The sequence below is a fragment of the Schistocerca cancellata genome, chromosome 3, assembly GCF_023864275.1.
Source record: "Schistocerca cancellata isolate TAMUIC-IGC-003103 chromosome 3, iqSchCanc2.1, whole genome shotgun sequence".
In the NCBI taxonomy this organism is placed as follows: Eukaryota; Metazoa; Arthropoda; class Insecta; order Orthoptera; family Acrididae; genus Schistocerca; species Schistocerca cancellata.
The window spans coordinates 104,435,290-104,449,279 of record NC_064628.1 but is presented as its reverse complement, the minus strand read 5'-3'; the positions used below and the strand labels follow the sequence as shown (position 1 = coordinate 104,449,279).

The 13,990-nt window shown below is 44.3% G+C and overlaps 1 protein-coding gene across 1 annotated transcript in view; it reads left to right on the top strand.

Annotated features, from left to right (window-relative positions):
* The window catches only part of LOC126176142 (polyglutamylase complex subunit TTLL1), a gene marked incomplete at its 3' end in the record, with an annotated part of 265,578 nt that overhangs the window by 230,673 nt on the left and 20,915 nt on the right, over positions 1-13,990 (top strand). The window contains exon 7 of the mRNA XM_049923281.1: positions 9,495-9,725. Coding sequence (XP_049779238.1) covers positions 9,495-9,725 — 231 coding nt within the window. The remainder of the gene's footprint in view (positions 1-9,494; positions 9,726-13,990) is intronic.

Genomic DNA, 13,990 nt, shown 5'->3' with positions numbered 1-13,990 from the left:
TGCTCTGAAAAGTTAATCATTTGCATATCACAGCATCTTCTTCCTGTCGGTTAAATTTCGCGTCTGTAGCACATTATTTTCGTGGTGTAGCAATTTTAATGGCCAGTAGTGTAGTAATTCCGTACCAACACTTTTTTTTATTTGCCTATATTTCATTATTTGTGACTAGTTTTGGAGTGGCAGCCCGGCCCTCAAATGCTCGTTCATTGATATAATTCTCCATCCTGTCAAGCTAGAATGCGGCATCATGACATGTCTCGGCTGAAAAGCTAGGGAATTGTGTCCTTTTGTTACTCGATTGTTGGGTGTTCTTTCCATCTTCGGTTTATTCGTCAATGGCTCCCAATTTTCTCAAATATTTTTCCAAATTTTCCTTTTGTATTTACTTGTTACATCTTTTATATGGGATCGAGTAGTTGTCTTGCGAATAAGTTTCTCAAGTGCGTCGGGTGGTATCGGATTTTTTTTAGCTAGTATAAGCGTTTCTCTATGGCCAAGGGATGAGTAGCCTCATTTCCGTCGATTCCTACATGTTAAAAAGGTTCAAATGGCTCTGAGCACTATGGGACTTAACTTTTGAGGTCATCAGTCCCCTAGAACTTAGAACTACGTAAACCTAACGAACCTAAGGACATCACACACATCCATGCCCGAGGCAGGATTCGAACCTGCGACCGTAGCGGTCGCGCGGTTCCAGACTGAAGCGCCTAGAACCGCTCGGCCACACCGGCCGGCCCTACATGTGAAGGAACCCGTTAAAACATTATATTTTTATTTCTGTCCACGATATAGTCTTACGTTAATGCATGTTCTATTTCAGTTGTAGTTGTTCTGTGGAATGGTTTTGCTGAGACAGCTTGAATGGCTACTGTAGAATCAACCAGTATTACACATTTTGTAAATAAGTGGATTCTGTATACAAGGTTGTGAACTTGTGGTTGGATTGCATGTATTTCAGCGTCAAAGTGCGTGTTATGTCGCCCAGCGGAGTATTGGGAAAACAGTTTTCAGTGCACCACCGCTCTAGCTGTATCGTTAATCTATGACCAGACCGTGTATGTTGTAAGCCATTCTGGTTCTGGGTACTTTTCATATAGCTTTTATTTTTATTGCAGTTACCTTTAAAACCATATGTGGAATTTCCTTCTTAGCAATGTTCTCCACAGTCACCTGATTTATGTCCATGTGATGTAAAGCATTGACAAGCATTTTTGAGATTTTCTGTACTGATGTCTAGTAAGTTCAGTAGCTTTTTACATCATTCAGTTGGTGTTGTTTCTCATTTAAGGAATTCGGAGGGCACATTTCGATACATCACAAGAATGGAATATAAATATATGTAAATAAAAATGTGAACGTTCGTTCGTTGAAACTCGTGTATCTCTGAAAGCACGTGATCGATTGCTTCGAAATTTTGACACAGCATTCCATCCTAATACAGGCGTGTTCTTAGATAATAAATTGCTTTCCACGTATTGATTTAAATTTTTGACACAACATTGCATTCGTATATATTGACGTGTTTTTATATACCTAATGTAACGCCATCTGGTATATATGTGATATACATGTAATAAAAGGGAAGACGTTACAAAATTAAATGTTGATTTATTCAAAATCCTTAATCGCCGACAGTTCTTGGCCCAGTGCTTTGAAATTTTTAGACAACGTTCAATTTTAATACGGATGTGTTTTTAGGCACCTTATTCTTTAAAATACGTGAATTTTTAACACGTATTGTATATAAATATATAGGGTAGTCGGAAAGTTCCGTTGCAAACTTCTAGGACATGTAGAGGGTAGTGTCTACATAACACTCTGAATAGGAACCCATGTCCGGAAACGTATCGTTTCCGTTCTACGACAGTTTTAATGCAGGTGATTATCTCATCCACACCCACGTGAGGAATGTACTTAGGCGTGACCCAGTACAGTTGTTCAAATCCATTTGAAAAGAATGCTGACTCGTTCCGTTATTACTTACGCATTTGCATTACAACGTACACCTTATGGTTTAAATTAGTCGACAACAACAAGAACCCAGCATCTACGGCACCAGCCACACCGTACCGATGCATTACAACAGCGTCTCGATGTGGCGACCACCAACGTTGTAACACACATTGTACCTCCGAAGCATGTTCTGGTACACTCTCTCCACCCCACCTGGTGTCTCTTCAGTGTCTTGTGCAGCGGCCAGAACCCGTGCCAGCAGATCTTCCTCTGTCTCTACAGGTGCCTCATAAATTAGGCCCTTCATACGGCCCCACAAGTAGTAGTCCATACGGTTTAAATCCGGCGATCGTGGCGGCCACGCGGTTGGTCCACCACGGCCTATCCATCTTTCACCATACCGTCTGTTGAGATGTCTCCGGACAGCCAGCGAAAAGTGAGATGGTGCTCCATCATGCTAAAACCACATTTCCTGACGGACATTCAATGGCACAGCTTCCAAGAACGGGTCCATTACGTGTCGTACAAAGACTAAGTATGCGGGACCTGTGAGCACGGACAGAAGGAGGTACGGTCCAATCACATGACCGTCCAGAATACCTGCCCACAAGTTAATTCCAAACCTGTCTTGAAATCCCTGAACATGCGTTTGCTTGAGGTTTTCGTCCGCCCAGACATGGCTATTTCGAGCATTCAGAACACAATCCCTTGTGAACCTACATTCATCTGTGAAGAGAACTCGACGTGGAAACAGGGGCGCGTCGATGCAACGGTGCAGGAACCATGTGCAGAAGGCGACGCGTCGTGTAAAGTCTGTTGGACTCATAGCGTGTACCCTTTGTAAGTGGTACGGATGTAATTGTTGCTCACGCAGGACGTCCAAGACGGTACTGTGACTAACAGCCATTGCATGCGCAGTTGTTCGCGTTGGCGGGCTATCTTCAATGCGACGGTTTTCACAATATATATAAATGACCTAGTAGATAGTGTCGGAAGTTCCATGCGGCTTTTCGCGGATGATGCTGTAGTATACAGAGAAGTTGCAGCATTAGAAAATTGTAGCGAAATGCAGGAAGATCTGCAGCGGATAGGCACTTGGTGCAGGGAGTGCCAACTGACCCTTAACATAGACAAATGTAATGTATTGCGAATACATAGAAAGAAGGATCCTTTATTGTATGATTATATGATAGCGGAACAAACACTGGTAGCAGTTACTTCTGTAAAATATCTGGGAGTATGCGTGCGGAACGATTTGAAGTGGAATGATCATATAAAATTAATTGTTGGTAAGGCGGGTGCCAGGTTGAGATTCATTGGGAGAGTCCTTAGAAAATGTAGTCCATCAACAAAGGAGGTGGCTTACAAAACACTCGTTCGACCTATACTTGAGTATTGCTCATCAGTGTGGGATCCGTACCAGATCGGGTTGACGGAGGAGATAGAGAAGATTCAAAGAAGAGCGGCGCGTTTCGTCACAGGGTTATTTGGTAACCGTGATAGCGTTACGGAGATGTTTAACAAACTCAAGTGGCAGACTCTGCAAGAGAGGCGCTCTGCATCGCGGTGTAGCTTGCTCGCCAGGTTTCGAGAGGGTGCGTTTCTGGATGAGGTATCGAATATATTGCTTCCCCCTACTTATACCTCCCGAGGAGATCACGAATGTAAAATTAGAGAGATTAGAGCGCGCACAGAGGCCTTCAGACAGTCGTTCTTCCCGCGAACCATACGCGACTGGAACAGGAAAGGGAGGTAATGACAGTGGCACGTAAAGTGCCCTCCGCCACACACCGTTGGGTGGCTTGCGGAGTATAAATGTAGATGTAGATGTAGACCTTCTTCAAATTTAGGAGTGCGGCGTCGCAGTGGTGCACCACAGTCCTGCCTCCTCACTGTGAAGGAACCCGTTTCTCGTAGCCGTTGTGTAACTTGGGCAAACAGTTTGTGCGATGGAGTGTGGTCGTGTGGAAAACGTTCGTGATACAGCCGACTAGCAGCTCTTCCGTTACCTCCAGCTTCGACATACACAAGGAGCATGTCTGTGTATTCCGCAGACGTGTACTGCACCATGTTTCCTCTATTGGTGATGCACGGGTATTGACTCGGTCTCACAGCTAAGCGGACAATAAGTGACGTCTGGGGATCGTTTGACGTAGTACACGTCATCGTGTCTACTCTGCTGCATACCAGGACAGGGAACTCTGAGACGTTTCTCTTGCCCTAAGCAGACGTTGACGAGGTACACATCTGAACTGAAACTGTCGTAGAACAGAAACGATACGATTCCGGACATGGATTCCTATTCAAAATGTTCTGTACTCACTACCCTCCACATGTCCTAGAAGTTTGTAACGGGAATTTCCGACCACCCTGTATATATGTAATATAAAATATAAAGGGAAAACATTCTTAACAAAAATCTGAGAAGGACCTTTCCGATTTACTTAACATTTTTACACATTGCTGGAATGAACTTTTATGAACTTTTAGACACACACACACACGCACACACACACACACACACACACACACACACACACACACACACATATATATATATATATATATATATATATATATATATATATATATATATATATATATATATATATATATATATATACAGGGTGGTCCATTGATCATGACCGGGCCAAATACCTCACGAAATAAGCATCAAACGAAAATACTACAAAGAACGAAACTCGTCTAGCTTGAAGGGGGAAACCAGATGGCGCTATGGTTGGCCCGCTAGATGGCGCTGCCATAGGTCAAACGGATATCAATTGCGTTTTTTAAAATAGGAACCCCCATTTTTTATTACATATTCGTGTAGAACGTAAAGAAATATGAGTGTTTTAGTTGGACCACTTTTTTCATTGTGTGATAGATGGCGCTGTAATAGTCACAAACATATGGCTCACAATTTTAGACGAACAGTTGGTAACAGGTAGGTTTTTTTAAATTAAAATACAGAACGTAGGTACGTTTGAACATTTTATTTCGGTTTTTCCAATGTGATACATATACCTTTGTGAACTTGTCATTTCTGAGAACGCATGCTGTTACAGCGTGATTACCTGTAAATACCACATTAATGCAATAAATGCTGAAAATGATGTCCGTCAACCTCAGTGCATTTGGCAATACGTGTAACGACATTCCTCTCAATAGCGAGTAGTTCGCGCTGACGCTTGTTGTCAGGCGTTGTCGGTGGATCGCGATAGCAAATATCCTTCAACTTTCCCCATAGAAAGAAATCCGGGGACGTCAGATCCTGTGAACGTGCGGGCCATGGAATGTTGCTTCGACGACCAATCCACCTGTCATGAAATATGCTATTCAATGTCGCTTCAACCGCACGCGAGCTATGTGTCGGACATCCATAATGTTGGGAGTACATCGCCATTCTGTCATGCAATGAAACATCTTGTAGTAACATCGGTAGAACACTACGTAGGAAATCAGCATACATTGCACCATTTATATTGCCATCGCCAAAATAGGGACCAATTATCCTTCCTCCCATAATGCCGCGCCATATATTAACCCGCCAAGGTCGCTAACGTTCCACTTGTCGCAACCATCGTGGATTTTCCGTTGCCCAATAGTGCATATTATGCCGGTTTACGTTACCGCTGTTGGTGAATGACGCTTCGTCGCTAAATAAAAGCGTGCAAAAAATCTGTCATCGTCTCGTAATTTTTCTTGTGCCCAGCGGCAGGACTGTACACGACGTTCAAAGTTATCGCATTGCAATTCCTGGTGCATAGAAATATGGTACGGGTGCAATCGATGTTGATGTAGCATTCTCAACACCGACGTTTTTGAGATTCCCGATTCTCGCGCAGTTTGTCTGCTACTGATGTGCGGATTAGCTGCAACGGGAGCTAAAACACCTACTTGGGCATCATCATTTGTTGCAGGTCGTGGTTGACGTTTCACATGTGGCTGAACACTTCCTGTTTCCTTAAATAACGTAACTACTCGGCGTACGGTCCGGACACTTGGATGATGTCGTCCAGGATACCGAGCAGCATTAATAGCACACGCCCGTTGGGCATTTTGATCGCAATAGCCATACATCAACACGATATCGACCTTTTCCGGAATTGGTAAGCGGTCCATTTTAACACGGGCAATGTATGATGAAGCAAATACCGTCTACATCTACATCTACATTTATACTCCGCAAGCCACCCAACGGTGTGTGGCGGAGGGCACTTTACGTGCCACTGTCATTACCTCCCTTTCCTGTTCCAGTCGCGTATGGTTCGCGGGAAGAACGACTGTCTGAAAGCCTCTGTGCGCGCTCTAATCTCTCTAATTTTACATTCGTGATCTCCTCGGGAGGTATAAGTAGTGGGAAGCAATATATTCGATACCTCATCCAGAAACGCACCCTCTCGAAACCTGGCGAGCAAGCTACACCGCGATGCAGAGCGCCTCTCTTGCAGAGTCTGCCGCTTGAGTTTGCTAAACATCTCCGTAACGCTATCACGGTTACCAAATAACCCTGTGACGAAACGCGCCGCTCTTCTTTGGATCTACTCTATCTCCTCCGTCAACCCGACATGGTACGGATCCCACACTAATGAGCAATAGTGTGGTATAGGTCGAACGAGTGTTTTGTAAGCCACCTCCTTTGTTGATGGACTACATTTTCTAAGGACTCTCCCAATGAATCTCAACCTGGTACCCGCCTTACCAACAATTAATTTTATATGATCATTCCACTTCAAATCGTTCCGCACGCATACTCCCAGATATTTTACAGAAGTAACTGCTACCAGTGTTTGTTCCGCTATCATATAATCATACAATAAAGGATCCCTCTTTCTATGTATTCGCAATACATTACATTTGTCTATGTTAAGGGTCAGTTGCCACTCCCTGCACCAAGTGCCTATCCGCTGCAGATCTTCCTGTATTTCGCTACAATTTTCTAATACCGTCCGCACTGGCGGAATGTTACGTGATACCACGTACTTGTACGTTTGTGACTATTACAGCGCCGCGTATCACAAAGCGAAAAAGTGGTCCAACTAAAGCATTCATATTTCTTTACGTGCTACACGAATATGTAATACAAAATTGGGGTTCCTATTTTAAAAAAAAAGGCAGTTAATATCCGTTTGACGCATGGCAGCGCTATGTAGCGGGCCAACCATAGCGCCATCTGGTTTCCGCCTTCAAGCTAGACAAGTTTCGTTCTTTGCAGTTTTTTCTTTTGATGCTTATTTCGTGAGATATTTGGCCCAGTCACTATCAATGGACCACCCTATATATACAGGGTGCTACAAAAACACACGGCCAAACTTCAGGTAACATTCCTCACACACAAAGAAAGAAAATATGTTATGTGGACATGTGTCCGGAAACGCTTACTTTCCATGTTAGAGCTCATTTTATTAGTTCTCTTCACATTAATCATGGAATGGAAACACACAGCAACAGAACGTACCAGCGTGACTTCAAACACTTTGTTACAGGAAATGTTCAAAATGTCCTCCGTTAGCGAGGATACATGCATCCACCCTCCGTCGCATGGAATCCCTGATGCGCTGATGCAGCCCTGGTGAATGGCGTATTGTATCACAGCCGTCCAAAATATGAGCACGAAGAGTCTCTACATTTGATAGCGCGGTTGCGTAGACAAGAGCTTTCAAATGCCCCCATAAATGAAAGACAAGAGCGTTGAGGTCAGGTGAACGTGGAGGCCATGGAATTGGTACACCTCTACCAATCCATCGGTCACCGAATCTGTTGTTGAGAAGCGTACGAACACTTCGGCTGAAATGTACAGAAGCTCCATCGTGCATGAACCACATGTTGTGTCGTACTTGTAAAAGCACATGTCCTAGCAGCACAGGTAGAGCATCCCGTATGAAATCATGATAACGTGCTCCATTGAGCGTAGGTGGAAGAACATACTGACGAAACTAAAAGAGCTCTAATATGGAAATTAAGCGTTTCCAAACACATGTCTACATAACATCTTTTCTTTATTTGTGTGTGAGGAATGTTTCCTGAAAGTTTGGCCGTACCTTTTTGTAACACCCTGTATACACACAGTAATGAAACGTTGTTACCAACCAGCAAAGGCAAAGCTGTATTTATGGCTTATTGGTTTATGATAAGAATACTAGTACAAAATCTGAATCTGTAATAACAGTAAACAAGGCCCAAGGTCAGAGGGAGGGAGGGAACAGGAGATGGAGAGAGGAGTGGGAGGAGGTGATGGGGAGAGAGAGGGAAAAGAAGGAAATAAGGATGTCTTTCCAATTCCTATACATATTAGAAACGTGTGCTTTCTCTTTTCTTTCTTTTCCGTTGATGGAAGCTGAACCACAGCAAAGCGCGGCAGGGTACAGCAAGTAAATAGGATAAAAACAATAAAGCACCTGTGGTAGTGCAACTGCTTTTGTTTTTTTTTTTTAAAAAAAAGCTGAGTACAGAGAGCTTAAGGCGCGAGCACGGAGCAGGGCGAGTACGCTACCCCCACTACCGGACCAGAGCGGAGAGTGGGGAAAGTCACGTGGGGCACACAACAGCTGCCGCCAGTCAATGTAAATCCGCCGCCACCTGCAGGGATATCACTCACGAATTATTACTGCGACAAATGAAACAAATAAAGGAGAATGTACGCATGCCACATAATTTTATTAGCTTAGTGTATGCCTCTACATTCGCATTAATTTGTGAACTGTTACACAATAAAAGGTGTCACTGAAGTGTGGGATTCTCGGTTATCTTGTACTTTTTGCCCTTTACAATTGCGTCTATGTTCAGAGTAATTGTTCTTGTGCATTTTAGGCGCAACGTGCAGTTTAAATTTCGTTCAGACAATGCGTTTCTCAGGCGCGTCTTGTTACATTTCATTGCAGAGAACAGTTGTTCACAAACATACGTGGAACCGAACATTGATATTATTGTAGCTGCCAGTTTGTGCAAAGGAGGAAATCTATCCTGAGGGAAGTGTCTGTAGAATTCCAAAATGTTTCTCTTGTTCTGAAATTATTCTCTGTATTCTCTGTCACACTGCAGGTCAATAATTTCTTGCTGCAGCTCAGGACGAATCTTTTAAATATTCGCTGAATATGGAGAGAACAGATCAAAATCACTGTCTAGTGCTGTCAGATCTTGAAAGCGCTGATCAACTAAACTATGTGAATAACGTTCACCAGTCTTTGTGAACATCTTGCATGGATGATAATTTAGGAAAATGAGCTAGGTTTCCTGTTTCCAGCTGACTCACCCAAAGTGTCAATTTCATTTTGAAAGCTCGTATTCGATCTATGAGATGAGTAGTTAGCAGATTTTTACCTTGTAGTAAAATGTTCAAAGCATTCAGATGGCTAGTTAAATCTGCTAAGAACGCGAGATCACATTCAAACGTGCGCGCGCATTTCCCCTCCCTCCCCTCCCTCCCTACTCCGCGACCTTGCACCTGCTCGCGAGCACGTGCCTGAGCAGACGCGAGTACTCGCGCTCAAAACCGGCCAGTTGTTCAGCCCCGGCTTAAACGATGCGCGGTGTCGCAGGGCGAGTACAACGGGATCCACGGCGGCAAGTGGAGCGTGCAGAACCTGCGGCTCTACCTGGAGAGCACGCGCGGCAAGGCGGTCACGGAGCGCCTCTTCGACTCCGTGTCGTGGCTGATCGTGCACTCGCTCAAGGCCGTCGCGCCCGTCATGGCCAACGACCGCCACTGCTTCGAGTGCTACGGCTACGACATCATCATCGACAACAAGCTCAAGCCATGGCTGGTCGAGGTGCGTACAGCGGGTCTTCCGCGCCACTTTACTTACTTGTTTTTATTTCTTTATTTGTTGATTTATTTAACCTGGCAAGATTAGGGCCATCAGGCCCTGTCTTACATCTAACCAGGCATTCTACTTATTTTACATTAATATGTTTCAGTAGGCACGTTAAACTACATGTAGTACAAAAAGTGAAGTAAACATTCACAAAGGTACACTTGGAAAAATACAGGGCTATTACAAATGATTGAAGCGATTTCATAAATTCACTGTAGCTCCATTCATTGACATGTGGTCACGACACACTACAGATACGTAGAAAAACTCATAAAGTTTTGTTCGGCTGAAGCCGCACTTCAGGTTTCAGCCGCCAGAGTGCTCGAGAGCGCAGTGAGACAAAATGGTGACAGTAGCCGAGAAAGCGTATGTCGTGCTTGAAATGCACTCACATCAGTCAGTCATAACAGTGCAACGACACTTCAGGACGAAGTTCAACAAAGATCCACCAACTGCTAACTCCATTCGGCGATGGTATGCGCAGTTTAAAGCTTCTGGATGCCTCTGTAAGGGGAAATCAACGGGTCGGCCTGCAGTGAGCGAAGAAACGGTTGAACGCGTGCGGGCAAGTTTCACGCGTAGCCCGCGGAAAATTGGCTCATGCCACAACTGGAGACCGACAGCGCCGGCTTCATCTTTCAACAGGATGGTGCTCCACTGCACTTCCATCATGATGTTCGGCATTTCTTAAACAGAAGATTGGAAAACCGATGGATCGGTCGTGGTGGAGATCATGATCAGCAATTCATGTCATGGCCTCCACGCTCTCCCGACTTAACCCCAGGCGATTTCTTTCTGTGGGGTTATGTGAAAGATTCAGTGTTTAAACCTCCTCTACGAAGAAACGTGCCAGAACTGCGAGCTCGCATCAACGATGCTTTCGAACTCATTGATGGGGACATGCTGCACCGAGTGTGGGAGAAACTTGATTATCGGCTTGATGTCTGCCGAATCACTAAAGGGGCACATATCGAACATTTGTGAATGCCTAAAAAAACTTTTTGAGTTTTTGTATGTGTGTGTAAAGCATTGTGAAAATATCTCAAATAATAAAGTTATTGTAGAGCTGTGAAATCGCTTCAATCATTTGTAATAACCCTGTACATACATATACAGTTTATATTCGTAGATGATAAGTTATGTTATAGGAGAGAAACAACTTCAGTTGGAAAGACTACGTGGATAATATTGTGGGGAAGGCGAGCCAAACGTTGCGTTTCATTGGCAGGACACTTAGAAGATGCAACAAGTCCACTAAAGAGACAGCTTACACTACACTCGTTCGTCCTCTGTTAGAATATTGCTGCGCGGTGTGGGATCCTTACCAGGTGGGATTGACGGAGGACATCGAAAGGGTGCAAAAAAGGGCAGCTCGTTTTGTATTATCGCGTAATAGGGGACAGAGTGTGGCAGATATGGTACGCGAGTTGGGATGGAAGTCATTAAAGCAAAGACGTTTTTCGTCGCGGCGAGATCTATTTACGAAATTTCAGTCACCAACTTTCTCTTCCGAATGCGAAAATATTTTGTTGAGCCCAGGCTACATAGGTAGGAATGATCATCAAAATAAAATAAGAGAAATCAGAGCTCGAACACAAAGGTTTAGGTGTTCGTTTTTCCCGCGCGCTGTTCGGGAGTGGAATGGTAGAGAGATGGTATGATTGTGGTTCGATGAACCCTCTGCCAAGCACTTTAATGTGAATTGCAGAGTAGTCATGTAGATGTAGATGTAGATGTAGATGAATTAGACATTATGAAAGAGACAGGTTTTAGATAGGAGTGCTAGCAGCGGGGAGTATGAGGGAGACTGATGGTGAAGGGAGGAGAAGAATGGAAACATGATGAAACATAATTAAGGAAATATAAAGGAAAAGAAGACTGCGTGGCTAATAGAGATAGATGAAGAGGAAGGAGAGAAAGGAGCAAGATAGGAGACACTAGCTTTGCTATTTGACAGATGAGAGGATTGGCCTTGCACATTAATTTTGTGGAAAACGCTATGAGGATGATGGTAGGAAATGCTTCAACTTCTTCTTAAAAACAGCAGGGGACTGAATTTTGCGCAAGGTAAGGGGCAGTTTGTTCGAGAGGCGGACAGCGGCTACTGAGAAGGAGTTTGCAAAAGTTTTTGTTTTGCGAGTGGGCACAGTTAGGATGCCAAATAACAGTGACCTCATGTTTCCATTATGATGGCATGGAAGGCGTTTAATCTCTGAAGCAAGGTACTGTTTGCGCGACGAAGAGTCCGTGAAGCAGACACAGTGAGCGGTAGTCACGCAATTTGTCCGGCCGCAGCGACCCTAGCTGCGAGTATGAAGCACTAACGTAATCATATCGGCGAATGTTGCAGGTGTAACGCACACAGGCATTCAAGGTTAGTTCTAGCCGTCGGTTGTTTTCACTACTCATGCCTTGTTGAACTACATCACATAGAATGAGTGCTTGCACGAGCTGGCGTTTCAAGTCCTGTGGGAATACGTTCCGAAACTTTTTGAGAGCATAGAGACAAGCGGACGTCTTCCGGCACACTGCGACTGTATTTTCTGCCCAGTTGAGATGCTCATCCAAAGTTATACCCAAGTTCTTAACTGTTTTCTGATATGGCATTGGAATACGGTCGAGCAGAATAGGAGGTAGCCGTTCGCGGAAATCTGAACTTATTAATTTCTGATGCGCTATTAAGATTACTTGTGTCTTTTTTGCATTTAGTTTAAGCCCCAGGTTTTTCGCCCATGTCACTACTGAAGACAGATCATCATTCATCTGAGCGATTGCAGTGTTTATATCTTCAGGTCTGACGCTTAGGTAGAGATGGAGGTCGTCGCCATAGAACTGATATTTACACTCACCAGTGGTAGCTCGAATTGAGCATATGCAGGCAGAAAACTTACAAAGACTATAACAGCAGTGTCGTCGTATGCTCAATCAAAATCCAGTATAACAACGTTGCAAGAAGGTCAGATTAATCAAAAGCAACCGAGGAGACGTCCAGGCAAAAATAGAGTCCGTAGCACAGTCAGAAAACCGGCTGAGTGCCACTGTAGTCGAAGTATTCGACGGTAAAATGGTGCAGATAGCTGTGAGCACTATAGGACTTAACTCCTAAGGTCATCAGTGCCCTAGAACTTAGAACTACTTAAACCTAACTAACTTAAGGACATCACACACATCCATGCCCGAGGCAGGATTCGAACCTGCGGCCCTAGCGGTCGCGCGGTTCCGGACTGTAGCGCCTAGAACCGCTCGGCCACCCCGGCCGGCTAATCGACGGTAAATACGGTCCTGTGTGTTGTGAGCTGGGTCAGCCCTATTACCTGTGGTCAGTCACAGGAAGTGTTACCCGTACGACCTGCGATATGTGACTCTTACGGTGATGCCTGGAGTTTCACGTCGATGGTGCTCCGAGTGGTAAACTGATCACAGCCATTTCCTTCACCGATACAAGGTACACTGCTCGCTATTAAAACTGCAACACCTCAAAGTCGGCATGCAACATACGTGAAATTAGCGTGAAGTGTGCTACATGATTCCATATGGAAATGGTTAGTGTTTAACCACAACCCCAAAAAGTAGAGGTCAGTAATGCCATTTGCGTGACGTATGTAAGGAAAGATAATGTCGCTGATTTATAATTCAGAAATCGCAGCTGTATGCTGTATGTTTGTGGGTAGTACGCGTTATACTTCTTGGAAGAAGGTGAGACCTGAGTTTATCCTGGCGTATACAACTTTCAAATAACTCCCGGGAATTCAGCCAGGTAACAATTTCAGCGACTGCCGATATTTCGGTGGGAGAGCACCCCGCCATTTTGAAGACAAACTGCAACGGACAGGCGACGTACAAGCAAATTTAAAACCTCGGTTCTCGGACTGCAGCAGGAAAGATAACACACACACACTGAACACTAGTGCCACCAAAGATGACCAAAGTCAGAGCTATCGTGAGCAACGTCGGCGCTCCAACATATCGTGTAGCCAAGCATCTTGCTTTCTGTCGAGTCCAAAAGTAAGTCGGTGTGAACATCATATCAGGAACTCAGCTGATTTTTTACGTCGTTTGGAGGGACTGCGGTTGAATGACTCTAATATTTTAGTGAGTTTTGATGTGGTCTCTCTCTTCACTCGTGTTCCTCTTTTTGATTCGTTGCGGATAATTGAGGCTAGGATTGGTGCTGAATTAACTAACCTCTTTCGGCATGCGTTGACATCCACTTTTTATTT